At 42.4% G+C, this 26,617-nt stretch overlaps 2 protein-coding genes across 2 annotated transcripts in view; one reads left to right on the forward strand and one right to left on the reverse strand.

Moving 5' to 3' along the window:
• Positions 1-1,174: 1,174 nt before the first annotated feature.
• fam131aa (family with sequence similarity 131 member Aa) lies at positions 1,175-6,760 on the forward strand. The gene is made up of 5 exons (XM_080907402.1): positions 1,175-1,448; positions 4,046-4,157; positions 4,247-4,429; positions 5,590-5,727; positions 5,833-6,760. The coding sequence occupies exons 2-5, from the start codon at positions 4,067-4,069 to the stop codon at positions 6,369-6,371; spliced, it is 951 nt and encodes a 316-aa protein (XP_080763528.1). The 5' UTR covers positions 1,175-1,448; positions 4,046-4,066; the 3' UTR covers positions 6,372-6,760.
• Positions 6,761-7,193: 433 nt separating this feature from the next.
• clcn2a (chloride channel, voltage-sensitive 2a) overlaps positions 7,194-26,617 on the reverse strand; it is a 60,767-nt gene continuing 41,343 nt past the window's right edge. Inside the window, exons 11-24 of the mRNA XM_080907554.1 lie at positions 24,778-24,862; positions 22,414-22,569; positions 22,016-22,085; positions 21,819-21,929; positions 19,971-20,184; positions 19,665-19,798; positions 19,124-19,368; positions 18,671-18,782; positions 18,538-18,584; positions 16,115-16,183; positions 15,556-15,594; positions 15,361-15,465; positions 13,747-13,833; positions 7,194-13,617 (exon numbers count right to left, since the gene is read on the reverse strand). Of these exons, the coding sequence (XP_080763680.1) occupies positions 13,102-13,617; positions 13,747-13,833; positions 15,361-15,465; positions 15,556-15,594; positions 16,115-16,183; positions 18,538-18,584; positions 18,671-18,782; positions 19,124-19,368; positions 19,665-19,798; positions 19,971-20,184; positions 21,819-21,929; positions 22,016-22,085; positions 22,414-22,569; positions 24,778-24,862 (1,990 nt within the window). The 3' untranslated portion in view covers positions 7,194-13,101. The remainder of the gene's footprint in view (positions 13,618-13,746; positions 13,834-15,360; positions 15,466-15,555; positions 15,595-16,114; positions 16,184-18,537; positions 18,585-18,670; positions 18,783-19,123; positions 19,369-19,664; positions 19,799-19,970; positions 20,185-21,818; positions 21,930-22,015; positions 22,086-22,413; positions 22,570-24,777; positions 24,863-26,617) is intronic.

A 26,617-nucleotide genomic window follows, 5' to 3' on the forward strand; every position in this document is an offset into this window, starting at 1 on the left:
CATATTGCAATCAGTTTCTAGTTTTGAAGATTTGTCCATGCAGACCTACAAATATGGGAAAAGTGCCTTAGTACCAACTGAGAATGACTTCAACACCACAGTCTGAGTATTGTTACTGACCGTGTTCATCCTTAGATGACCACAGTGTACCCGTCGTCCGGTCAGGGCAAGTGGCTTTATTGTCATTCCAACCATGTGCAGTACACAGTGAAACAGGACAACGGTCCTCCAAGACCATGGTGCTACGTATAACAGACAATAAACACAGGACTACATAATAAAGTGCAGGTGTGCAAAAGCTGCAAAAAACCAAAAACGGTGCAACACCAGACAGAACAGAATGAAGCAGAAACAACGGTGCAACAGAAAAGTGTGATGGCTGGTTCCAGTAGAACCACGCACAAAGCTCATATCATCACAAACTGGCTTTGTGAATGTGACGATGAGCTCGCTGTACTCAGTCACCAGATCTCAATCCAAAAGAGTACCCTTGGGATGTGGTGGATCTGGAGATTTGCATCATGGATCTGCAGCACCTCTGTGATGCCAGCATGTCAGTGCTAACCGAAATCAATGAGGAATGTTTCCAGCACTTTGAATCTGTGCCAATGTATATTTTAAAATATACATTTCCTGACTTAAACCCCGATGTTACAAATTGATTTTCAGAGTAACAGATGATGCACTTTTATTTTAAAGTGTCAATCTACATAAACTATAAGAAGATATCGGGTTATATGTCGTTGTGACTATTGTCGAGGCCTTGTCCAAATCAGGATATGATGCCATATAAACACATTGTAAATGAATTATAATGCAAATGAATGGACCTTTTATTAAATGTTTAGAGAGTTCACTGTCGGAGGTTGCACGGTTTTGACCTTTAACCTCGAATCACGGTTTTAATGTTTTTCTTTTGCTCTTTTTTTTTTAAAGTCTGATTTGTTCATCTTGTCGCTCACAAAACTGGACAAATAAGGTCAAACTCGTGACGGAAACCCGTTTTTTGGAACGATCACCCCCTTTTTTATTTTTACTGCAGTAAGTAAATTTCAACACATCCGTCCTGCGTGCGTACTGCTGGTGCCTTAGACGAAAGGGGATTAAAAACGTGCGGTTTCTAGGAAAGACTGAAGCTGCAGGTTGCTGTGTCTTCTTGGCTGCATGGAGGGGGGCGGGTGCAATGACACCGCCTTGCGTTGATGACGCTTGCCATCGGGAGACATTCGGACAGCCTATGTAACCCACATAGCGAGCAACAAATGGTGCGTCCGTCTGTGTCGGAGATGTAGCTGATGCTGGAGTTGGGAAGATGTTTCCGCCGTCAGCGTCGCTTTAATGCTCTACTGCAGACCCTGCAGCTGGAGGACGAACAGCGCGGTGACATCTGTTGATCGGATTGGAGACGTTACAGGCATTATGACGAGCCGCCGCGGTCCGACTTACAGGTAGGTACCGAGAGTGGCTGTGCGGGGAACGATTCCGACCACACGAACCCCGATAGAGCGGTAGAGGTGCAGATAAATGGCAGGTGCTGTTGGTGTTTACCCGATGCGGGTATGGAGCTATTGGTATGCAGATGGAGACTTCAGAGATTCCCGGGGACCTGCTGCTGCAGCATCCGCACTTCTCCTGCGTTATTTTCTGCGTAATCTGTCATCAATGGCGGGGTGATGTGTTATTCAGCCATCAGCGTTCCGCTTCTGTTGCTTGAATGCACCATTTCCAGAAGAAGAAAAAAACCCTCCTCACATATGAGCACTGCAGCTTCCTCCGAGCTGAAGATGTTTGGCTGCAGACACGCTGGCTTAGCTCGATCCCACTTGTTGGTCCCCTAAGTCACAATCAGTGTCTCTGGAGGTGTCAGACGACACATCAGCCCTGTTGTATATGTTTAGTCACGCATATGTTAATGTCAGGAAGTCGCAAACTGGTCTGCCTCTGCAGGGAGTGGACAAAACAATCCAAACACCTCGTGAGGGGGGAAAAAGGCCTAGAGCGAGTTAATTAGAAGCGCAGTTACACATGTGGCTGTTATTATCATAGGTGCTAATTAGCAGCATTTGTCAGATGTAAAAATTAAAAAAAATTAAAAAGGGGGGTGGGGATGTGTGTTTGCGTGTGTGTGCGCGCACGCTTAAAAGCACCTCACGTAATTAACTGCTCCAGAGAGGCCAAATTATATGCAGGTGCACTGGTTGGGGGAAAAAAGAATGAAACACAAGATTTACAAATGCAAGTGTGATGTTTTTAAATCATTTATTTTCTTCTGTTATTATTATTTATTATTGAATAGAAACAAAAACGGATTTTTTTTTAATCACAAATAGTTGCTCATTAAGTTTATTGAAGGTTACATTTTTCTGTGGTCGCCTGTGGGCTGACGAATATTAAAATAGTAAAACTGCAGACATTTAAAGCAAATGAAGAGATGTGATCATCGTCTATTACCCTGCACCCTTTTTAGAGGTTCCCATAATAAGTTTGAGCTGATTAATGGGATAGGAAATAAGATTTAAATAAGAATAAGAGACCATATTTTGATCCCAGAATTCTACTAGAGTCGCTTTGCATGGTTCAAAATATCCCTTATTTCTCCTGCACAGTACATTCACTCTGAAACAAGTAGTTTTAGTCTTTGCCCCTCCCATTTAAGACACTTATCTATCTGCCCCTTGCAGACACAAGGTTTGAGCAGGTAGGTGAGGCGTTTGGCTCACACTCACATGTTCTGATCTGAGTTTGAAACTGTTACACTGTTACATTTCTGACAGAAATATAAGGGAACTCTTAATGAGTACCCTTTAATCTTGTTCAGACTCTTAATGTTCCCTGACAGTTTCAGTTTCTTTTAAATTATTAAAGGAAAGAACAGATTAGGGAAAACTGCAGGACAAAAACTCACGTCACAGGCAGTTTTGGACACGTCTCCATTTGTAGTCAAGGCTTAATTTCCATATGTCCTAATCCACATTTGCAGCAGTGGCTGCCTTTGATATTCAGGTTCAAGTAAAAGCTGTAGATTTATTGTGCCTGCATGATTAAAGAGGCGAGCTGTCGGTCTCGCTGGAGGGAGCCGCTCTGAGCTGTACATGCTGGACATGTGTTGTGTTTATCAGCCTTCAGCATGAGTGACGTCTCACGGGTGTTTAACAGCTGAAGCTTTCCTCTGAACAGAGCTGGTTGCACCTTCATATCACATCCTCCCAGAGTCCCTACCCACCTGTTTGCCTCTGACACACATTTACTTTCATGGCTGACTTCAGTGTGAGCTTTTAAATGCTGTCAGGGGCCTCGTCTTTCTTAGCCGCTTTGGAGGTCAATCTGCTTAAGGATATCTGTCCACTCATGCACGTGCTCACAGTTTCCTTTCCTGCTAGTCAGATGGCCTGAAAACACAACATATTACAAATCCATCTTGTGCTCCGGCTACTGTAAGCCACATTGTAGATTTTGCTGACCCATCACATCTGCTCAGTGTGGCCATGTGTGTTTGTTGTGGAGTTAGTTAGGTAGCGCTATCATTTTAATCTGCAGCTTTGCAATGAGGAGGCCCAGCTGGAGCTGCTTACCCGTGCTGGTCACACGCCATATGTTTGCTCAGACGCATGGAAACTGCCGCAATTGCGCTCGCCTCCCTCCACCCCAACCATTCTAACCGGTTGCACAGGCTTATCGTGGCTTTAGCATCTGTGCGGTAAATGTAGGCCATTGATGTTTGCTTGTCTGGCTGGTGGTTTAAACCAGTGAACGCAAGCTGTGACTTTTAGTCGTTTGTGCGCTGTGCCGTGATACCATCTCTGCACGTCCACGATGAAGCTGAGGTCCGGGAGTAGAGAAAGAATGGAGACAAAAACAGAGGAAGAGGTAGGAAAATCAAGAGGTTTTATTTCTTGAACTCGGTCTGTGCGCCAGATTTGGTGTCATCTGTAATAAAAGCTGTACAATATAAACAAGTGCGGGAATACTGAAATGGCAGACTAATTCTGAATGTGGCGCACAAATCTAGTTTTTCTTTCTAAAAACTAATAATTTTGTTTTACAGGTGAAATTTGAGGAGATTGAAATGATTCCAAAGTCCGGAAAATCTCCAGCAGACTCACGGAAATCTGCCGGCATTCATGAGTTTGCAGCGCTTGCCAGATCCTCCTTGAATGGTGATGATCTTTCTAGCACTAGCCTCGTTATCATCTATATGCTGTGAATTTAAACATGAAACCCTGGCCTTTACCTCTCCCCCGTCCAGGTATCTCTCAGGCAGTGAGAGACCACATGACAAAGCCCACCTCGCTGGCTCAGGGCCGGGTCGCTCACCTCATCGAGTGGAAAGGTTGGCCTAAACCTGCAGCTCCTTCACTGGCCGCACACTCCCAGTTCAGCTCCTACTGCAATCTGACTGAAGGGGAGAAGGAGGCTCGTTTTGCTGCAGGTACTGACTTCTTTGACCTTCTGACCTCTCGGCCAGCAGAATGTTTGATATTCAGATTAAAATGCTATTCGAGAACACACATACAGGATAATTAGCTGTAATTTTTTTTGTGTGTGTGTGTGGGAACATGCATCCTCTCATCTGGCTTTCTCTCACCTTCTGTCATGCATCTAATGCCCTAAAACTCCTGCATGTTAGCGGTTTGCTCCGCCCACCATCGTGTCTCCTGGGTGACGGCTTGTCTTGGCAGCAGATGGTGGCCTGTTAGATACTCTCCCCAATCACTTCACTGGCCACCAATGTTACAGCAGCTCCTGTTGTTTTGCTGTGACTCATCATCTGTGGCACCAGTGCCATCGGTGTGGATTGATCGAGAGAGAAAGAGAGAGAGAGAGAGGCTGACTGATATGCAGCTGCGTATGCCACACAGCGAAGCTCGCGAACTTAAACAATTAGCTGTGTTATGATAATATTAAATTGAATGAAATTATTTTCTGTAATGAATTTTTTGGGTCACTTTAAGTAAAAGCAGAAAACTATGTGTTAGTTTCTTTTTTATGGGTCATTTTTTCAAGCCGTTTGAATAGGTAACCCTGGGAATTCTGATTTGACGCTCTTATTTAAGGCTCATAGTGACACATCGGTGGCAGAGATGACTCAGACAATGTCACACTCAGGTAAATTAGCAAATAATAGGAGGATAGAAATTCACCTTTACTCCTCCCCCCTCCCTTTTGTATTGCCTGGACCATTAACATCCAGAGAAGATTGTTGCTTCCATCTGCAGTAATTTATATTTGTTGTGTTGTGGGACCTCGCTGCACTTTAACATGTGTATGTGAAAGGGCGTAGGCAGAGAGAGGCAGCAAGAATCCTGGTCATGCAAACAACTTAATAGACATGGCATGAAGAGGACCATGGGTTGCAATGTGGCTTGCAGTATGAGTATAAGCTGAGCTATCAGCTGGTCCACGTCATCACTAGAATACTCACTTTGTTTCTGTCCCGTATAAGATGTTGTGAGATAAAGATAAGCAAGATGATTCACTTTTTTTCTCACCGTATTGCAGACAACATTAGTAAATACACAGTTTAGAGTTTGAAATGACATTACAGCCACCTTAATCTAGCTTCATTTGTCGGACCTGTTTTCCTGCTAGGAGTGGCCGAGCAGTTTGCCATCGCGGAGGCTAAGCTACGTGCTTGGGCATCTGTGGATGACGATGATGAGGAAGATTTCAATGATGAAGACTCCCACATCAGCGGACAGACTCACACGGTATCCAGCCAAAACTCAGGTATCCAACTTTGCATCATTCTACATCAAACATCTCATCTTTGCACCCTGTCACCTCATCGGTGAATCCACTTCCCGGTCTTCTGACTCTTTGTTCCTCCTTCAGAAGCCACCATCTACAGTTCCACCTCTGGAGCACCGCCCGGGGTGGACCGGACTGAGACGCCACCATCCGATGGTCCCCTGGGCTCCCACAACAGCAGCCTGCCCTGTGGCAGGCTAGCAACTGAAAATGCCCCACAGTCATCACAAAGCAACTCACCCACTTTGCCCAGCGACTCCATGAGTACGTGCCTGGAGGAGGAGGAGGAAGAGGAGGAGAGGCTGGATAGCCTCGAGGAGCAGCCGGCTCCTTTGCAGGAGCACCGCAGCGAAGTGTGCATCCACAGCAAGCCCGAGTGGAGGCCGAGGTGCAGGAGCAGCAGGTTTGACTCCTGCTACTCCACCTCTCACTCCGAGTCTCCTGGAGAGGAGGACGAGGAAGACGAGGAGGAAGAGGAAGGCAGCGTGTTTCACGAGGTCCGGGTGTGGCACTGCAGCCCCAGGAGCTTTTTCTCTGACCGGGCGTCTTCCGGGGTGGCGTCATTCGATGAGGAAGAAGAAGAGAGAGAAGAAGCAGAAGGAAAAAAAGAGTATTTGATGTGATGTGTCGTCCACCTTTTTATCCCCTTGAGTCTGTGTTGATTCTGGATATTATGCTTCATCCTTACACCTCTCCTCCTCCTCCTCTTCTCCTTCCTCCTCCACTCATTCTGTCTCCTGTCTCTCATCCTCCAAGCCTTTCATACTGATCTTGCTCCACTGTTTATCGCTGCTGTAAACAGTCAATATGTTGAGAGAGTTCAATCAGAATGTAATGCTGTTGTTCACTAAGTTTTGTACGTTTATTTTTTGTGTGTGTGTGAACAGTCATGTGTTGCTATTGCATTGGTTTTCTATGGATATTTTCTAGTGTTGTTTCCTCTGGGTCACGCTGTGTCACGTGGGTTGGGCTCTGTTTGATATTGAATGCCTGAATGTCTTGCATATATAAATATGAGTTTTTGAAAGAATATACTTTGTTGTTGTTTTATTTTTTCTCCGCAATCCAAAAAGCAAGAAAGAAACACGACTGCTCGTTTACCCTTCAAATGCAGTTTTTTTTTCCCTTTAAATTTAATCATTCACTCATGTACAAAAACAAGTTCATGTCCTCTGAAAAATAACAATGGCTGTTGACTGCAAATGCATAATTCTCCTATGTACAATAGCATGTGCGTAACTCTTTCATATATATATATACAAAGCATATACAGGCCAGTGCCATATAAAGGGAGATACTACAGACTTATTGCTTAACTAGATACGCTGCAAATGAGCTTATACACTCTCTAAGTTTAACTCCTTTATAATTAATCTTATATGGCAAGCACTACTTCACATTCCTAAATGCAAACAAGAAAAAAAAGTTAAGACATTAATAAAATCTCTGCACAGATGCCTGCAAGGAGAAAAAAAAAACATTTGAAGGTCGTAACAAGGACTCACACACACGCTTGTAGCTCTACAAGGTTTTTTTTCTTTTTTTGGGGGGGACTTGTGGGTGTCACGGGCTTCAGACAGTAGTTACATTTCTCAACGCTGCATTAGAGGTCAGGCTGGAGTAAATGTCATAAAGACACGTGGTAACATATCGTGATGTTTAATATCTACAGGCCACGTACGGTACGGTATATGTGTGTATTATACGTATAAATGTGTGTGTGTGTGTGTGTGTGTTCTCTATACAACAGCCAGTATATTCCTGTAACTCAGAGCCAAAGCGTTCCTTCATCGCTAGACACGAATGTAGAGGCAGTTCAGTCTGCATTGCCCTTATTAAGCCAGACAAGGCTACATGTGCATTAAATTATAGTCATGGTAATTACAATGTGCTTCACTGTTCTTTAGAGCCCTGTACTAAAGCTTGGTGGACATTTGGAAGCTGCCTTTGTCGATGTGTTTATAGTTCCCAGCTCATTGTGGACTACCGGGGGCTGATGCAACCAGTATTTAATAGCAGAAAAAGAAGAAGAAAAAACCCGCCCAAACCTCATGATATGCTGCAACATGAAGCTCTGACAGGACAGCAGAGTGTTATAAATAATGTAGTCTGAACCTTTCCTGCATTGTTAATGTAAATTTATTGCCTATCACCGAAACACATAAAACAACACCGCAATACGTCTTAACATTATGACCCTCGGATATATAAACCCACCGCTAGTGAATAGGTAGTTGTTTGAAGTCATACCATCGTGTGCTCATTAGAAATGTTCTTTGTTTTTCTGTGCTTTCTCTTATTGTTTTGATTTTTCCACTCGCAGTTAATCGTACGTCACTCATTTCTGTCCTTGTAATGTTTGGCATCATGTTTACAGGATGTTGATTTGGCATGAAGACCCAAAAGTTACGAGTCTGATCCAGATTTGAGTGTGGCAAAGAAAGTTGCACTCTCGCACACACATACACACACACACATATATATGCACACATATCACACACACATAAAAGATAAAGCTGGAGGTGGTGTTCTGTGTTTTTGCTGTCAACAAATCCCAGAAAAAAGACCAAACTAACACCATCTTACTTGACAAAAGCAGCCTGTGGTGTTGGAAGTAGGTTAGTGGGTCTGGAAACTTAATGAACCACAGAGTTGTACTGCTGGACGTGATTCTCTATTACAATAGAGGCAGTTGTAGTTTCCACCACACGCTTCCTAATCTATCTATCAGAAACGGTACATAGCTTCTAATACGATTTCTTTATTATTCACTACGTTTTTGTAATGTTATCTAAAAACAAGCTGCGTTAGAAAACCATTCTTGCTCAGGGGGCTGGGGTGGGGGTGTTCCTCTATTATAGTCAACAGGAGTTATATCCCTCACACACCTCTCTGGCCATGTAAATGTATTTAATCCACGCTAAAAATAATCCTAACCAATAATGCACCGGCGTAACATGATGATATTACAGGATAGCAGTTTATGTGGTTTTTTTTATCAGACTACTGGTTCATGCAGTTAACCTCTGCATGTAGTGTTTGCTACTGTTGAGTTTTATCATTTACCTCATTAAAATTATTTTTACTTGAATTACAACTGGTAATTCATGTTAAATGTGACTAATTAATAGGGATGGGTATTGATAAGATTTTCACGATTCCGATTCCATTTTCGATTCTGTTTAACGATTCGATTCTTTATCGATTCTCTTATCGATTCTTTTTAAAAAAGGAGAACACTAAGTTCGATTAGCTTAGAACTTTGTTTTATATCTTCTCTTTGAACAAGATAGAAACTTAGGAGTAACATGGCCTTACAAACCCAACAATGACATCTTAAGAGATCCACAGCCTACGGCTCTTCAATGGGGTGTCACAGGGTCCCCAGGAAAAAAAATTGTAAATGTAAAATAATAAAATAAATATTCTTCTGTAGCAATAACAAAGTATAACATAAATGATTCTGTAGCAATTACACAAGAATATCCAGTAATGTCCCTGCCTACAATTAAACACATTCACTTACCGAAAATTAGGGGCATCTGCTGTGGCAAATGGGTTCAAGCCTTTTACCACAAACTTAGCCACTGCTCTGTGACGTTCGTCTATCCTGGCCTGAAAGGAGACGCTAACGGTAGACTGCAGCGACAACTGCCAGCATCTGAGCCAGACTCTGTCTGTCTGTCTCATCATGGTCACCTAAATGCGCAGTAATGGCAGGTTTTGTAACAAGGCAGATCGCGCTAACATAATATGCACTGTTAGTTGATTATTTACCTGCCGCATTAACGGGAGAGGACGTGCAAACGTTACCGCTGCTGCTGGGTTGAGATTAACGAGTCCGGAGCGGAATTAAAAACATGACATTCATTTAAGGTTATCACGTGTTTTGTGAGCAAATGCTTTTGCATATTCGTAGTGTTTCCTCCCTTAAATGAAGTATCTACTTTGCAAGTATTGCAAGTTGCCCTGTTGTCATCCGTTCTTGTAAAGTATAACCAAACTTTTGAGTGTTTGAGCCGCTTACGCGCCGTGTTTCCTGCCAGGCAAATGACGCTCTGCAACGTGGTGACTGGAATCGATAAGGGAATCGTTTCCAAAAATGGCAAACAACTCCAAGGAATTGAAACAGTGGGAACCGGTTCTCAACAAGAACCGGTTTTCGATACCCATCCCTACTAATTAATGATATTTAGTGTCCACTATGTGGACAAAAGCATTGGGCCCCTACACACCACACATACAGGAGCTGCTGGTCTATGAAAACCCATGTCATGTGTCATAGTCCTGGGTGTGACCCAGTGTTTTGTATTTAATTTAGATTTTTTGATTATTTGTTATTCATGGTTTCCGTTCTCTTGAGGTTATATTTTGTTGTTCTAGTTTCAGACAGTATGCCCTCCCTGTGTCTGTGTTATGTCTTCTCTGTGCTTTTTTCCCCCCCTGTACTACAGTTCATGCCTCTGTCTCAGCCTCTGTCAAGTCCGTGTCTCTGTGTTATACTTCTTGTTTTACTTTGACAGTCTGTCTTTTGTCATTGTATTCTGCTTTGCTTCCTTTGTCTTGTTAGGCCTGATTACTCCCAGCTGTGCTCTCCTCCTGTGTCTCATTCCCTCGTTATCCCTCTGTGTATATAAGCCCTGTGTTTTCCTTTGCGCTTTCTTGCATCATATCTTCATTATGCTTTGCGTTTCCCCACCGTCTTTCCAGCCATAACCAAGTTTACAGTTTCTGGTTTGTTTTCTAATTGAAGTTTCTTGCTTCCTGTTTCTAGTTTAGTTTTGTATTTAATGTTAGTTTTTTTCCAGGATAAAAGTTGCCATTTTAAGTTTATTTCTCTGTCTTGAGTCCGTCATCCTGCCTGCCACATAGCACATTGTGACACCATGAAGCTCCCAGTGCACAGTTTTTGTGCTGATCTTCCACAGCATGTCTTTATCCTGTTTTCCTTCTCTCACCCCAACCGGTCGCAGCAGATGGCCCCTCCCTGAGCCTGGTTCTGCTGGAGGTTTCTTCCTGTTAAAAGGGAGTTTTTCCTTCCCACTGTCATCAAAGTGCTTGCTCATGCTTCCTCACAATCATATAATTGTTGGGTTTTTCTCTGTGTGCATTATTGTAGGGTCTCCCTTACAATATAAAGCACCTTGAGGTGACTGTTGTTGTGATTTTGTGCTATATAAATAAATTTGAATTGAATTGAAAAATGTTAATGCCAGAGGAGGACTGGAGCTCTTTGACCTCACTCTGACACTTTGGGACTGAGTTCCTGTGGTTGCTAAACACTTCCACTTTGCAATAAAACCACTTACAGTTGATTGTGGAATATCCAGGAAGGAAAAAACTTCATGAACCAACTTGCTGCAACAGAAGCATTCTCGATCAGAGTTAAATGAAACAAAATCTGACTAATACTGTCGTCGTCGGAGCGATTCCTATGACCTGTGGATGGACAGACAGGCGGGTGACAGATGTGATGCCATAGCTAAAATAAATGAATAAATAAAGTAAATTTTTGCTCCCTGATGACTTTTACTGTAGTGAGGGCTGTCCATAGAGAACAACCTTAGTCCCTACTCTTCCCTACAGTCACATGTACTGACGCTGAGGCATTACATGTGAAAGCACTCTGTATCCCTTAAGCATCATTGTATTTTTGTAAATTGTGTATTTTAATCCAAAGTTGTTGTCTTTGTTTGCTTTTAGCATAAACCAAGTGTTGTTGCCTCAAGCCAACAAAACACACAAAAAAAGGAAATGTTCAGCCCTAAAGGGAAGTGCAAAAGCAGCAGTCACAGATGAGACTCACCCCCCTTTTTCACGTTTTTTTTCCCACAAACCTTCCTAAATCTTTTTTTTCTGTGATTTCATCCTCGTCCTCATTGTACTTTGTGCAATAAAATAAGATGAGAAAAAGGATCCTATTGGCATATTGCCATTTTAATGTTTGTGTGCCTGGACTTTAATGATAAGTATGTTTGAATCTTTAAGGGATTTGGGCTAATGCAGTTTAAAGAGAGCAGCTTCAGTGTGAAATAGCACACTGACCAACTCCCCTCAAAACTCAGCTGTGCAGGGACTGAGAGATGGCCTCTGCTCTGCCATCATAGAGATAAAGTGTCTCAAGGAGGGAAACAGATCTCAAAAGGAGCAGACTGGCCTTGTGGAAGATGGGCAAAAGCAGCAAGTGAGACGACTCAGAGAAGAGCTCAAATAAGTTGAGCTCTTTTAAAGCACGAAAAAGAAAAAGAAAAATCAAGTACAAACTCAGTAAAGCTCTTGCTTAGACCCTTGACCACAATCAATTAGACAAGGAGCTGAGAAGGAGTAGACAACCCCAGATAAACACTTGTGATGCTCTAGAAGTGAGCTTCAAAGAGGAGGCGACAAGCCGTCATGGATTATGAAGGAGGTAAAAAAGGAGGAGAAGAGAAACACTGATTAAAAGAACTGGAGGAGTGAAAGAGGAGCTAGAGAGAGGCAAGAGAGGAAGATCATCTCCAACTACAACCAGCTGCAAGTTGACAGCTGGATGCACATATGTGTATAAACTCTTTGTCCAGCAGCTGGCATCTAACAAAAAGGAGCTGAAATAAAGAAAAGAAGAACAAGAAGGGGAGAAAAATTAAAGCCAATGCTACTGGACCATAAATCCAGCTTAACACAGCAGAAAAGACTACAAAGAGCCCTTTCATTCCAACCCCCTGAGCCCTCTAATCAGACTTGGCATTCTTTATGAAGGCCAGCAGGGGGCGACTCCTCTGGTGGCAGCAAGACCACCAGAATAGTGTAGTATAGTGTAGTCTATAGTCTATGTGAAAGTGACCCTTTCCCAAAGTTTCTGATGACTCTTTGGGTCAATTGCTAGCTACAGATTATCTATAATATAATATGAGACTCTTTTTGTAAAATATGGTCGTTATTAGCTCGGAACGGAGATTATTCAGGGTATGCTCACGGGCACCAATCTGTTACTGAGTGCTGTGTTCTTGGTTTCACATGTATGTATGTTTGTATGTTTGTATGGATGGAGAAACCAGTTTACAAATTGTGGATTCAACTTCATTGTCTTCCGCAGGCGTAGCAGAGCAACATTTTAAAACCAAAAATCCTGATATTTGAATTTTATACCCTGTAAATATTGACTCTTTTGGTCAGAAAGTGCTACTTTTGGTCCTTCCAGGAGATTAGCTGTCAGCATTAAAAACATAAAACAAAACCAGCTTTATCCCTCATATATCTTTCAAGCACTCGCTCACTGTCATACCACGAGTATCTAGGCTGGACTTGGAGGTGAGTGTGACCCCAACAAATGTAAGAAACGTCAACATTCATGAGGCGACAGTGTGGATCTGATCATTCCGACTGATCCTCAGTGTGGCCTGTGCTACCCTCCCCCCCAGGTTCGGATTGGCTGTTGTTTAGAGACGGAGGCGCCTCCTCTTGCTCCATTTCGTCTGGCTCAGGAGTTTGGTTGGAGGGGTCAAAGTCACAGGCCAGCTCCGATTCCTCGGTGTGGGAGGGGCTGCAGTCAAAAGTAAACTCAGACTGATCCTCTGTGAACGAGGGGCTTTCCTGGAGCGGCAGCTCTGACGAGGGATTTGTGATGTCGCCGGGGCTGGCTTCGAACTGCACGTTTGTTTCGTCCGAAAAGTTGACAGGGATCTCTTTGTACTGGAGATCTGGCTGATCCTCCACATTTGGAGGGTTGGGTTCCCGTGGCAAAGAGAGCCCCCTGTGGCGGATGCACAGCTTGTGAAGTTCAGTTACCTCGGATACATTTGTGGTGTTCCCACTGTCACGGAAACTGGCCAGCGGAGGGCGCACTTTCACTCCAGTCACCGTCACTGAGCCTTCGATGGCCTTACGCAGCTGGAGATGCGGTCAGCCCGAAAAAAAAAGAAAGACAGGAAGGAGAGCCAAGAAAAGAGGTGAAGAAAGAGGAGAGGTGGAACATATAACATATAAATAAAACAGCTTTCATCAGACAGAATTGCACACCTCTTTGAGAGAAACCACTCCAACCAGTCGTCCCATGCTGGTCACATAGGCGTGGTCCAGACCAAGGAGAGAGAAGATGGTGTGAGTCTGTGGAGGAGGAGAAAAGGTGGGTCATGCCCTGGATACAGACTCAAAGGGAGTTCACATGCATTTTGGATCTGGGTTATAGAAACTGCATCATGTTTCTCCCTTTTCAACATGGACACTGTGTCAGACAAGACGGTGCCCGAGTCATAAAACTGAACCAACTAACCACAGCTCGCTGTGATTTATGATGCATGACAATCACAGGTATTCGGAAAGGAGATTAAGGAATCGAAGCAACAGTCTTCAGGTAAAACCAGGTAAGCTCATGGGTGCTGTGGTTAATTTGGTATAACGCTCCTGACCTTCAAGATAAATGTGTTGGGTTGGACCATTAAAGGGCTGATTTCATGGGAGCAGCAGTTTAGAGTTTGAACTTAGCAATCAGCACACATTCATTCAAAGTGCTTTTCATTATTAAATAATAATAATCTTACTATAATAAGCTCATATACAGTGCACATAGCTGTCTTTGAGAGAGCTCATTTACTACTCAGAAGGTTGGTGGTTCGATCTCTATGTGCCATCTTTGTGCAACATGTTGATCTCGATGGGTTCATCTAAGCGTGAATGTTAGCTAGAATGCACTTAAGACAGAAAATAAAGTGCTCGGGTGATTCAGACATGTTACATAAAGCGCTTTGTGTTCGAGCAGAAGAGCACTACACAAGAACCAGCCCATTTACTTATACAATGAAAGTCCAAAAATCCAAAAGAAGAACAATAAGTCTGTATTTTTAATATTAATTTGTTTGCTGTTCATGAGAAGCCGTTTCTGCCTTCTGATTATATACAGTGATATAAGGAAGATGAAAAGAATACATAATAAATGAGCACCATACTGTCTGTGTTTTCATACAAGAGGGAAGAGAATGAGCACATCAAAAACTAGAAACTTAGATTTGTATGGAGCCTTTCAAGAAACAAGAAAAAAAGAGTGGGTTCATGGATTTTCTAACATCAGTGTTAGTGACTTGTTCTGCATATTAGTCTGTGACTAAAGGGACCATTTTCATTTTATGAGGCGTAATGAAAAAGGTCGGCCCATAAAAGGCATACCTGATTTAAACTTTATATGCCCGCAAAGGTCATCTTCTCATGCCTGTCCAGACAGCTTCTGGCACAGCTGCTATTTTTAGATCCCTTGAAGACCCATTATGACCACTTGCACGGTTTGCTTTGTTTTATTTATTTTTTTTGCATTTTTTCATTCAGTTTTCTGCGCTGTGAAACTGATCCTCCAGTGACCAATGCAAGCTTCTACTATAAAGTCCTGGTGGTGTCAGAGAAAATGTATTCAGCAGAAGTGAGCAGCATTACGACACTTACCACTGTTTGCGCAGAAGAGGAGCGAGACAAAACCAGAAGCTGGCATTAAAGGGTTGTGTTGAGCTCACACTGACGTAATATTTTAAAAGCATCGTGCTAATGCAACTGAAGGAGCATAATGTCTGCACATTTTTTGTGTGTGTGATTTATAGTTAAAATTTGTATTTTATTTGTGTTGCTAGTTGTTTGTTTATATTGCACCTTATGCAGAGATGTTTGCTCCACCAGCTGGAAGGGTGCCGGATCAATCTTGCAGTTCTTGAAATCCACCGGTTCGTCAAGCTGCTGCTCCTCCCACTCTGTTATCTGCATTAAGGAGGACACTGGAACCTCTAAACTCTGAATTCAAAGAAAGCTCATTTCATATGTTAAATCTTTTGTTAGTGTAGGGCTCACCTCTGAGGGGGTCATGCAGTCTTCCACCTCGGTAGAGTCCTAAAAAGCCAACATTCAGTTATTCATTCATTGCTTCAACAAACAGATTTATACAAAGTAAATGTTCAAAACGCAACACCTGATTGAATACCTAGTATACATGTGTTTGCTTCAGTGTAGTATGGTAAAGACACAGGCTGTAAACCAGTGCAGCATTTATATCTACCAGTCTATGAGAATACGAGGCTGAAGGAAAACTTTGGTTTATTGATCTCTGTGCAGCCAGAATCCCGAAAATTACACTGACAACAACAATAAAACTCAGAGAATCAACCACCTTTAAATAAAAAACACACACACAGTCGCACAGACCAGGCATTCAGACCCGAGTGAAAGCTGATGAAACACTGACAGACATTCACACCTCTCTAAAACACACACACTTTCTCTCGCTCTCTCTGCTAAAGCACTCTAATGCTCTGGTTTGTGCACCACAAATATTTTGGTCCAGCACTCACTACGTGTGTGTCGCAAGGCAACGGTTACTAAGCAACAGTCTCTAGGCGGCAGACAATCTTACCGCCATGGAGATCCTCACACGTTTGGGCTTGGGCTTTCTTTTTTCAGAAGGAGCCGGCCCAGCCGGGCTCTTCCAGCCAGGGAGAGAAGGCATCAACACAGCACAACATTAACACAGCGTCAGTGGAAGCGGACAGTTTTTCCCCTTTAACATCGCGCCACTGCAACATTGGAGCCCAGTCTGACTTCTGCTGGGAGAAGTCTTTGTGATGAGAGCACAATGTTGCTGAAAGGGTATAATTACTACACCACAGATGGAGGTGAGGGCACAGAAGCTGTACAAGAAGCCCAACGGTTAATACAATATGATGCACTGCCAGAAAAAAGGAGCTTGAACATCTTATATTTTAGTATTTTAATATCTCGTGTCATCCCTTTAGGAGCTTTGCAGCTGAGAGCAAATGTCTTATTGAATCAGCTTCTTTAATGAACAAATGGCTGCTTCTTCAAATGGTTGGATAAAAAAAAAGAAAAGACTTTATCCCATTTTTGTGAGTTTTTGAGACTTCTACATCATCTCCATCATTTTATTTGGCAAAAAAATTGTCAGAAGATTCAATAAAGTTTTTTATTTTCAAAGTAACTTGAATTTTCTGGCAATTATTTCAGGGTTCAGATACTATGGTTACATTTGTCAACACAACCTGCCTATTAGGGCCTACATGAGTGTCAGTCAAGTGTCTCTACAAAAGGTTGTGGGGTTTTTTTTGTAATACCTGTTCTACATTTCTTTTCTTTGTCCATCCGTGCATCTGTATTTTAAATGTTTATCCGATTTAGTGTCACAGGAAGGCTGGAGCCTACCGTCTTGGTCCGAGCGGAAGGCTACAGTGTGGACAGGCTGCCAGCCTCTAAGGTGAGTAACATAATAACAAAGATATGACACTGAGGTCAGTTTTTTTCCACTTTTTGGGTTTTTTTCTGGGGGCAATGCTAATTTTTAATCTACAATCATAATTTCTAATTTTGAAATGTGCAAATCTCATACACCCAAATTTTATTCACAACACAGAAAATACATCAAATGTTTAAATTGAGGAACACTTCCCAAACAGCAAAGAAGAAGCCATATGTGGACATGATCCCAAACTGCTGCTGTCTCCTCTGAACCAAAGCTCATTTAAAATGGACTCAGACAAAGTGGAAAAAAGTGATCATACGATTTGAAATTGGAAATTATTGTTGGAAGACGTGAACCCAGCTATCAGCTCTCAATTCAAACCTCTGCATTTCTGATGGTATTGAGGTGCCTTAGAGCTGATGTACAACTCGTACATATCAAGGTGTGTACAGATTTTAGAGCAACATCTAGATGAGGGTTTGAGGGAAGGCCTTAAATATTTCAGTAATTCAATGCTCAACTGCATCCTGCATGTATTACAACTTCATAGTAGAAGAGTCTGAGTGCTGAATTGATCTGCCTGATGTCAGACAGTTAAATATGATATAGAAGATTCAGGACTGTTGAGAATCTGGAATCTTCAATCAGACACGAATGGGACAACACTTGTAAAATCGTCCTGCAGCTGATCTCCTCAGTTCCCAGATGTTTACAGACTGTTGTTAAAAGAAGAGAGGATGCTGCACAGTGGAAAACGTGACTCTGTCCCAACTTTTTTGAGATGTGTTGCTGCCTTCAAATTCAAAATAAACCAATATTTTTATTAAAATGGTAAATTGTCTTAGTTTAAGCCTCTGATATGTTTTTGTTGAGAATAAAATATGGGATTATGAGATTTGCAAATATTTTGAATAAGGGTTGTAATTCAGCTTTGCTCTATGCTTTAAACTTCCAGGAGCGTGTTCAATATTACTTATTTTGACCAGTCCAAAACCAAAAATGTTTCATTTCCAGAACAGTAGAAACAGCTTGATCCTTTATGTGTGAACCGACTGAAATATTTAAACCCAAAACCATCAGGTTGACACGTTTTATATCTCTGATTGATCTACACCCGATTTTTAAAAAGAATTGCGCATTTGAACAGCGTTTGGCAGCACAGCAGTGGCTGAGGACTGAACTGTGCTGAAAGGTGTTGAAAAGAGATAAGAAACATTTTTTTAAACCACACTGCATGACGCCATGACCGCTTTAAATAAAACTAAAAAAAAGAAAAGAAAAAAGAAATGCTAAAATGTAGGATGTTAAAAAAAACCCGTTTGACCAGCAGTGGATGTGCTGTGCGGTGAGGGTGCAATGATTCATAGACGTTTTATACAAAAAGCTTCGACCACAGCATGAGATTACACAGGAAAACCCTGCTGTCTGTGGGTGGATCCTGCCTGTCAGCAGCAGGAGGACGACGAGGTGGACGATATATGTGAGGACTGAGAGAGCGCACACATCCCCGCTCGTACAGTGCATGTCGCACTCTTAAAGGACACTCGCACTCATGCATCTATAACATCTCTGCTTCTCCTCACCTCCAGCAGCTCCTTGTCTTGGTCAGCACAGGAAAGGGTCTGAGAGCCTCAGAGAGGGGACAAAAAAAAAAGGTTTAGTACATTTGAATCTGAACTCTGATCTTTAATTTATTTGTTTTTGTAAAATACATACTGTTTGGCGTCTCTGTGTCACTGATGGCAGACACGGTTTTCAGGGCAGATTTCAGAGGAAGCTGAACATTGGAAACCACTGGGCTGAAGGATGAAGACTCCTCTGTGGAGATCTACACGGAAAATACATTAACGCAGGAAAAAAAGGACAAAAACAAAAACGAGGGAGACACACAAAGGACGAATACACATGCACGTAAACGAACAGGACAGCACAGGTAAGGGCACAGACGACAGAGACACAGAAGACACATTTTAATGTTAAAATACAAATGAAGTACATTCACACAGCTTGTAAGCACTTACCACAACAGCTGTCCAAAAACTCCATCTGTGCCTTTACCTACTGCTACATGCTTCACACATGCTGATCCACTTTTAGTCTACTGCTACAACCCCAACCCAATCCAGACTTCGCCCCAGCCCAGCCCTGGCGCCCCCGGACGCCTCACACCTGTTGAGTGCTCACCAAGAAGCGGACCGCTTGGCGAGCACTGGAATTGGTCGAGGAGTTGAGGTGGGTGTGGGTGCAGGGAGAGCTGGGGGTGCTGTCACTGGTAAGACTGGGCAGGTGATCGTGCGTGCCGTTGTCCTGCGCCAGCTGGCGGAGGTACTCCAGCCTCCGCTGGCGTGACAGCTGAAGCGAAAGCAGCGACTGGAGCTGCAAACGCTCTATGGAGCCCAGCAGGATCATGGAGTCTGAGGGAGAAGGAAGGGCACGGGATAGGCAATGGCAAGGGAGGAGTAAAATTATTAGTTAGGGGCTGTGAAAACAAACAAAAAAAGCACATATTAAAAAGAAAATCAGACAAGAGAGGTCGGTATTGTCTGGGACTTTTTAGTGCTGTAGTACTGCTGATGTGAGTTGCCTCTGGCTTAGAATAAGTCATAACTTTGTGCTGAATGCATTGACATGTCTCTTAATGGGACCTTGTAATTAATTAGGAGGCACAAGCACAGTGATGAGCTCATACCCATACTGTGTATGCTCTTACCTCTGGATTCAACCAGGGCCAGCGTTTTGAGCTGACCTGTCATTAACATCTCTTGCAGATCCCGATAGGAAGAGTTAAGGGTGATGTAGCGCACATCTCTGACCATGATGTCCTCCACACGGATATTATACTTCCTGAAACATGGAGGAGAAGATAGAGGTTAATGAGACACCTGCAAACATAAGGGAAGGAAATGAACGGGAAGATAAGCGAAAGGAAGATGAAGAGGAAATGGAATAAAAAAAGTGAAAAAAGGTGCAGAATCACTGCAAAAGAGGAAAGCAGCATCAGCATCAGCAGACTCACTCATGATGTCCCATCCCCAGCTCAGGCAGATAAGGGAGCTTCTTGATGCGAATGATGGAGTCGTACAGCGATGGTTGGAGCGCCTGGGCCACGGCGTTGGCCAGGATCACAGCGATCATCACAGGCAGGATGTGTGAGATCTGACCGGTCAGCTCGAACACTATGACCGCTGTGGATACAGTGTGGGTGACCGCTCCAGACAGAGCAGCAGCACCTGTGAATGAAGGGAAAATCTTTTATATCTGTCAGTCTCCTTGAAGCCATTTACATGGAGCAAAATGGCAAAGATGGAGTGTCTGATCCACAGAAAAAGTTTAAATTTACATGTATATACAGAATATAAGGCAAAATCTGAGTTTATACAATTCTAATGAGAGTCAATTGTAATAATGAGTCAACATTTTGTGTGAACACCTTTCTTCTTCATCATAGCCTGAACTCTCTTAGGCAAGCCTTTTGTAATTTTTAAAACAGGAACAGCTTTTAAGGCTTCCTGAAGGGCATTTAAAGCTCTTCTTTGAATGTTGGCTGCCTTTTATTTTGCTCTCTGTCAAGATGATCTCACACCATTTCTACAATGTTGAGTTCTACTGTGTGTTTTTCCATCAGGTATGATTTTATTGTACTGGCAGTGTGTTTGGGATCGTTTTCATACTAAAAAAATAAACCTGTCAGACGCAGCACTAAATCATGACAGTGCCTCCAGATGGCTTCAGACACACTGTGTTGTATCACTTTCCTGACTTTCACCATACATATATTCAAATCTGGGTTCATCACTCCATAACACCTGATTTTTCAGTAAAGTCTGTAATTTTGCATACCTCAGCCTTTTCTCTCCATTTCCTTTCCTCAAGACAGCCATCCTTCCACTGAGACCATTTCTAATGAGCCTTCAGTGAACAGCAGATGGATCACCCAAAGAGTCAGATGCATCTCTCAGGTCCTGTGACAGATGTTTGCTGGATCTTTTCCTATTTTCAGAGACTGTTCATCTGCTGTAGATTTTTTTGTGCCTGCCACTACTTCCCTTTTTTCTCAACTTGTCCAGCTTCCTTTTATGGACAAACTTATGGTGAGATATGCCAAATTTTCAGGCAATAGCTCTTTGGGAATCACCCTGTTTGAGCAAAATTACTATGCTATAGCTATCAAACGCAGTTAGTTTGGGAATTTATCACGGAACTAAATAAACTAACTAAAAAAAATTGTTTTTTTCTTGTTTTCCTAGTAACAAAGTGCCTAAAGAGACAATTTAAATTTGATTCTTTGATAAATTGTCTGTTACCTTTAGACAGAAAATGAGTTCATTCATTGAGTTAGCTACTTTGTTTAACGCTTGAATGAATCATAGGTCAATGTTAAGCGAAAAAACAACCCCAAAACAATCCTCACAGTCAGGTACAAGGACTGGACTGAAAATGAGGGTAAAAGCCGAAATCCAAAGAAAAACAGAAACTTGGAGAACTATTGCTCAAGACAACTTTTTAAAAAAAATGGCATAAAAGTCTGGCTGCTGGGAAGTGAAACGTAAAGAAATGATGGGTGGCTTAAAACTTTTGCTCAGTACTGCTAATTGTACAAAAATTAAAACAGCAAATTGAAACACTCAGCAATTAATCTTTCTGCTGCTCTCCCCAACACTGGCTTTGTATGTTTCAGAACAGAGTCATAGTACAAGTAATATTAGAAACAATCTTCTGACCAAACTGATAAAGTAGTAAAAACAGTGACGACTTTTCCAGCTGTGATACATTCTAATACTACAGGATCCCCACAAAAAGAAACTATGTAATTAATCTAATTAAATCTCAAAACAAACATCGATATAGAAATAGAGTCACTCACCAACTACAGCATAACCACCAGGAACTATGGGATACACGCTGCCTGCAGCATGTATACCATCAGGAAACATGGTTGCCATGATCTCACCAACAAGTCTGCCAAAGGCTGCACCTGCACACCAATACAGCAAGAACATTAGTTTAAGGTTCACCAGGGCAGTGGAAATCATTTAAAAAAGAGAAAGAGGTTTAATTCACCAATAAGAAAAACAGGCATGAAGGCTCCGCATGGAACGGGCATGGTGGTGGCCACAGCAGACATCCAGAACTGAAAGAGGGAGACAGAGTTTTACAGACTTAACCATCTCTGAAACTCTTACAAGGCACCAAGATTAGACATACAGATGAAGTCTTGAAATACTATCATTAATTATGAAAAGAGAAAACAGTCCCACATCTGATTGTCTGACCCTCCCAGAGCCCTGATATTATCACAGAGTGAGTTTGGGATTAGACGAAGAGGCAGGAGACACTGCTGTGACCTCTGCCAAGCTCTCAATGACACTAAAGGTAATCGACAAGAACTACTTGTCACAGTAAGTTTGAAAGCGTCGCCGGTTTGATTTCAGTGCATAAAAGCCTTTCACGTCGCCTACCTTCATAACAGTGAAGAGGATGAGCGTGATGAAGACGTTGACCTGGGGGTGTTTCCAGGCATGGTGGTGGCTGATGTAGTCAAACTCCTCCGCCACACCCTGACGGCACCATGTCCGATTGTCAAACAGCGCCACTAGAGACTCGTGCTGCGTCAGCTGACAGATCGACACACGGAAACGCAAACACACACAGACATACCCAAAAAAGAAGCATCCTGAATCTGAATATCTGTTTTGGCTCTCTAACGTCAGAAGGATCTGTTTAGGAGACTCTAGCAGTCTGACAAGGTCAGCCACAAAGGCTCTGTTCGAATACAAGTCCCCTGGAAAAAGAAACGTTCAGTAACCAGGGGTCCAATTACATGTGAACCCATACTATTTGCTCTCTGTCTTAGAAAGGGCTATTTCCACCCACACAGTTCTTTCTATATTGATATAAACCTACTCATAGTACACTGGAGACTTGGCACTTGAAAGTAGTTTTGATTTTTTTCTTTCAAATTTAGGCACAAAAACTGTAGAAGAAATGATGTAGCTGTTTAAAACTTCATCTTGCAGGCTTCAAAACTGTAAGCTGTAGCAATTAATTGACTGACTACTTTTGATAACTGTGACACATCTCTTGAAACACTCCATCCATCCACCGCTTATCCAACTTAGGGTTGCGGGGAGGCATCAGAGTCTATCCCAGCAGGACGCACAGGTCGCCAGCCCATCACGAGGATAACACAGAGACAGACAACAACACACTCTCGCATTCACACCTCCTGCTTATTTAGAATCACTAGCTAACCTAACAGGCATGTCTTTGAGCCCTGGTAGGAAACCCACACAGACACAGGGAGAACATGCAAACTCCACACAGGAAGGTCCGAACCCAGTGTCTACTGGCTGCGAGGAGACGGTGTTGATCAATTTTGCTCCGTCATGTGTAAGTTTTGACATCTGTGCTTTAAATGTGCCAAATTACACCAAAGATTACACTTTTTTTCCCTTTTACACACAAAATCATCTCAATAGACTGAGAAGTAACCACAAAACTGACTCACGAGCAGTTTCATGGCCAAGTGCTGACCGTTTTTGTCATTTTTTTATGAGGAAGGATTTTAAGGAGATTAAAGTTCTCAATGTCATTCAAAGTGCTGTGATTACATTTAGCAGCTGTTTATGGAAGCTGCACAAATGTTAGGATAGACATCCAGGTAAAAAGTCCTCCCACACAAATTCAACAGCTCTGCGTATAGAAGAGTGGTGATAGCTGTTTGGCGACTGCTGGATTAGATGTGTAACTGCTCTGTAAAATAAATGCGTGAATTGATCTGACATGACTGAATTATGAACTATTATCAGCTCTGTTTAAACTGCATACAATTGTGTGTACTTTACAGTATAAGAGAGCACATATTTGTCCCATAGTGGGTTCTCTTCATTGGCTCCCTTTTAAATCCAGAATCAATTCTAACGTCCTTCTTCTCAAAAGATCCTGAATAATCAGGCCTATCTTATCTTAGAGATATCCTATTACAATATCACCGTAAAAAAGCACTTCAGTCTCAGACAGTGGGCTTACTTGTGGCCCCTAGGATGTTTAAAAGTACAATGGGAGGTGAAACCAGCTCCCAGTTTGGATTCAGGAGACAGACACCCTCTCTACTTTTATGATTAAGCTCAAAACTGTTGTTTTTAAAAAAGCAGATCGTTAGGCGTATGGCGACCCCGAATCCTCTCTTAGTTATGCTGCAATAGGCCTAGCCTGCTGGGGCTTCCCATGATGGACCTAGTGCTTCTTCTTCATCTCTTTTTACTCACTATGTGTTTATACATCACTTTGTATTTAATAATTATTTAATAATAATAATAATAATATGTGACTTCTACAGTGTGTCTTTTTTCCTGTCGTTCTCCTATCTCTTCCTGTAGAAAGAGAGTTTTTCCTTCCCACTGTTGCAAAGTGCTTGCTCGTAGGGGGTCTTCTGATTGTTGGGATTGTTACTTTACAATATGAAGTGCCTTGAGGCAACTGTTGTTGTGATTTGGTGCGATAAAAATGAAATAGAATTGAACTGACAGCTGCTTTTAATACTGAAGAAAAGTTCTGGAGCATCCCCACTCCACTCCCAGATACAGAGTTACACTGCTGAAATAAATAAAAAAAATTATATATAAATAAAAATTAAGATCTTGCTGCAGTCTTCCTTTTCTGATTCCCAGTGATTAGACTACATCTGTCCCCGTGCTTTGGGAATAGCCTTTAAGCCCTCTTGAAGCCTTTATGTAGGCTTCATTTAAAATGACCATCAATCATCTCACAACAGTCATCGCATGCTTCCATACTGTCAAAGGAGTGTGAAAGTATTTTTTCACCTGTCCAGCCATGAACTGTCCGAAGCCCGGAGGGAACGTGAGTGTGGAGATCAGCAGGGTGACAAGCGCAGGATACACCAGACGCCTGACAGGAAGAGATGGACTGTGGGGTCATTAATGAGTGTGCTTGACACACTGTATGTGCATACCTAGTTTCTTGGTGGTGTGGAAAGAGAGAGATAGTGTATAAATAGCTCCCGATGACGTGTGTGAAACCGACCCAATTCATACAAGAGATTTACCTACATTTCCCAGGACTACATTAGCTTTGTGACATAGAGTGTGAGGCCAATTTTAAATAGAAGCATAGGAGCACATGGGCAGGATGTTCATGATCCTTGTGTTTAGTTAGAGTTTAACCAGCTAAAATGTGTCAGTGTGTGTGGTTGTGTTTTTAGATGTGTCTTTAATATCTGACATATGCTTATTGGTTTTAAGGCAGAGTAAGATGAGAAGATCATAATACTGTTATTATTTCAGTTTGTTAAATATGAAGTTAAAGCCAACAGATGATAGCTTAACTGAGTATAAAGACTGGAAACTAAAGAGTATAATTATATATATATGACGGACAGAACAGTGCAGTCTGAAAATAAAAAAAACAACACAAAGTGCTTTTCCCCCCTATTTCCCACAGAGGGTTGTAAAAAAGACTAGTGGAAAATTAAGCTTGTAGTAAAATGCCTAATGAATTTATGATTTCAGTCACTAGTTTATGTCCTCTTGAATACAACATGATACTCATTTTATAGCTTCCCAGTTCCCACAGATGGTGACACCCAAAAATGCTCAGCTTGAGGCTTCCAAATGAGCCGACACTTGCCATGTCCATCTTTTACATACAGTCTATGTTGGAAACAGCTAGCCTTGCACTCAAAGCTCCTAGATTTACAAGCTTTGTCTTTATTTGGCTCCTTTGTACACAAGTCAAAACATCAACCTGAAAAGTTGCTGTTTTGAAGAAGATGAAGCACGGCACTCTGGGACTATGGAGATGTCTAGAAGAGAGGGTAGTGGACCTTTTAACCAGATAAGGAGATTAAGTGTACTGGTACCTTCGTGAACAAGCAGGATGTGCAGAGCTATAGTAACTACAGTGGGAAAAAGTTGATGAGGCATACCATGAAAGTATGGCTAGGCTGAGAAGAGAGCTGACGATCAATGAGCAGCAGTATGAATTCATACAGATCCAGTGTTTGCTTTGAGGAGGTAACAGGGAATTGCACTGTGTCTTTGTGGAGTGGGAGAAAAGTATGTGAGGGTGGTGTAGGACATGTATGAGGAGGTGGGGGTGGGATTACACCGGGGATCTCCTCTGAGGCCCTTCTTGTTTGCAGTGATGTTGGATAGGTTGACAGATGAGGTCAGGCAGGACTTTCTGTGAACTCTGATGTTTGCAGATGACATTGTGTTCTGTAGTGAGAGTAAGAAGCAGGCGGAAAACTCTGGATAGGTGGAGGTATGCTCCGTAGAGAAGAGGAATGAAAGTCAGTAGAAGTAAGACAGAATATACGTATGTAGATGAGAGGGAGGCAGATGTAACTTGTGTAGCAGTGAAGCATAAGTAGTGAAGGTGGAGTTGAAATACCTGGGGTCAGCCATTCAAAGCAAAGGACTGCACACAAGAGAGACAAAGATGAGAGTGCAGGCCGGGTGGAGAGGGTGGAGATGAGTTTCAGGGGTGATTTGTGACAGAAGAACAGCAGCAAGAGTTAAAGAAAAGCTTTACAAGATGGTAGTGAGACCTGATAAAAAGACAGAGGGCTGAGCTGGAGGTGGCAGAGCTGGGAGTGAGCAGGATGGACAGAATTAGAAATGTGTAAATCAGTGGTTTGGAGAC

This window comes from Rhamphochromis sp. 'chilingali', assembly GCF_963969265.1.
Source record: "Rhamphochromis sp. 'chilingali' genome assembly, chromosome: 16".
Classification (NCBI taxonomy): domain Eukaryota; kingdom Metazoa; phylum Chordata; class Actinopteri; order Cichliformes; family Cichlidae; genus Rhamphochromis; species Rhamphochromis sp. 'chilingali'.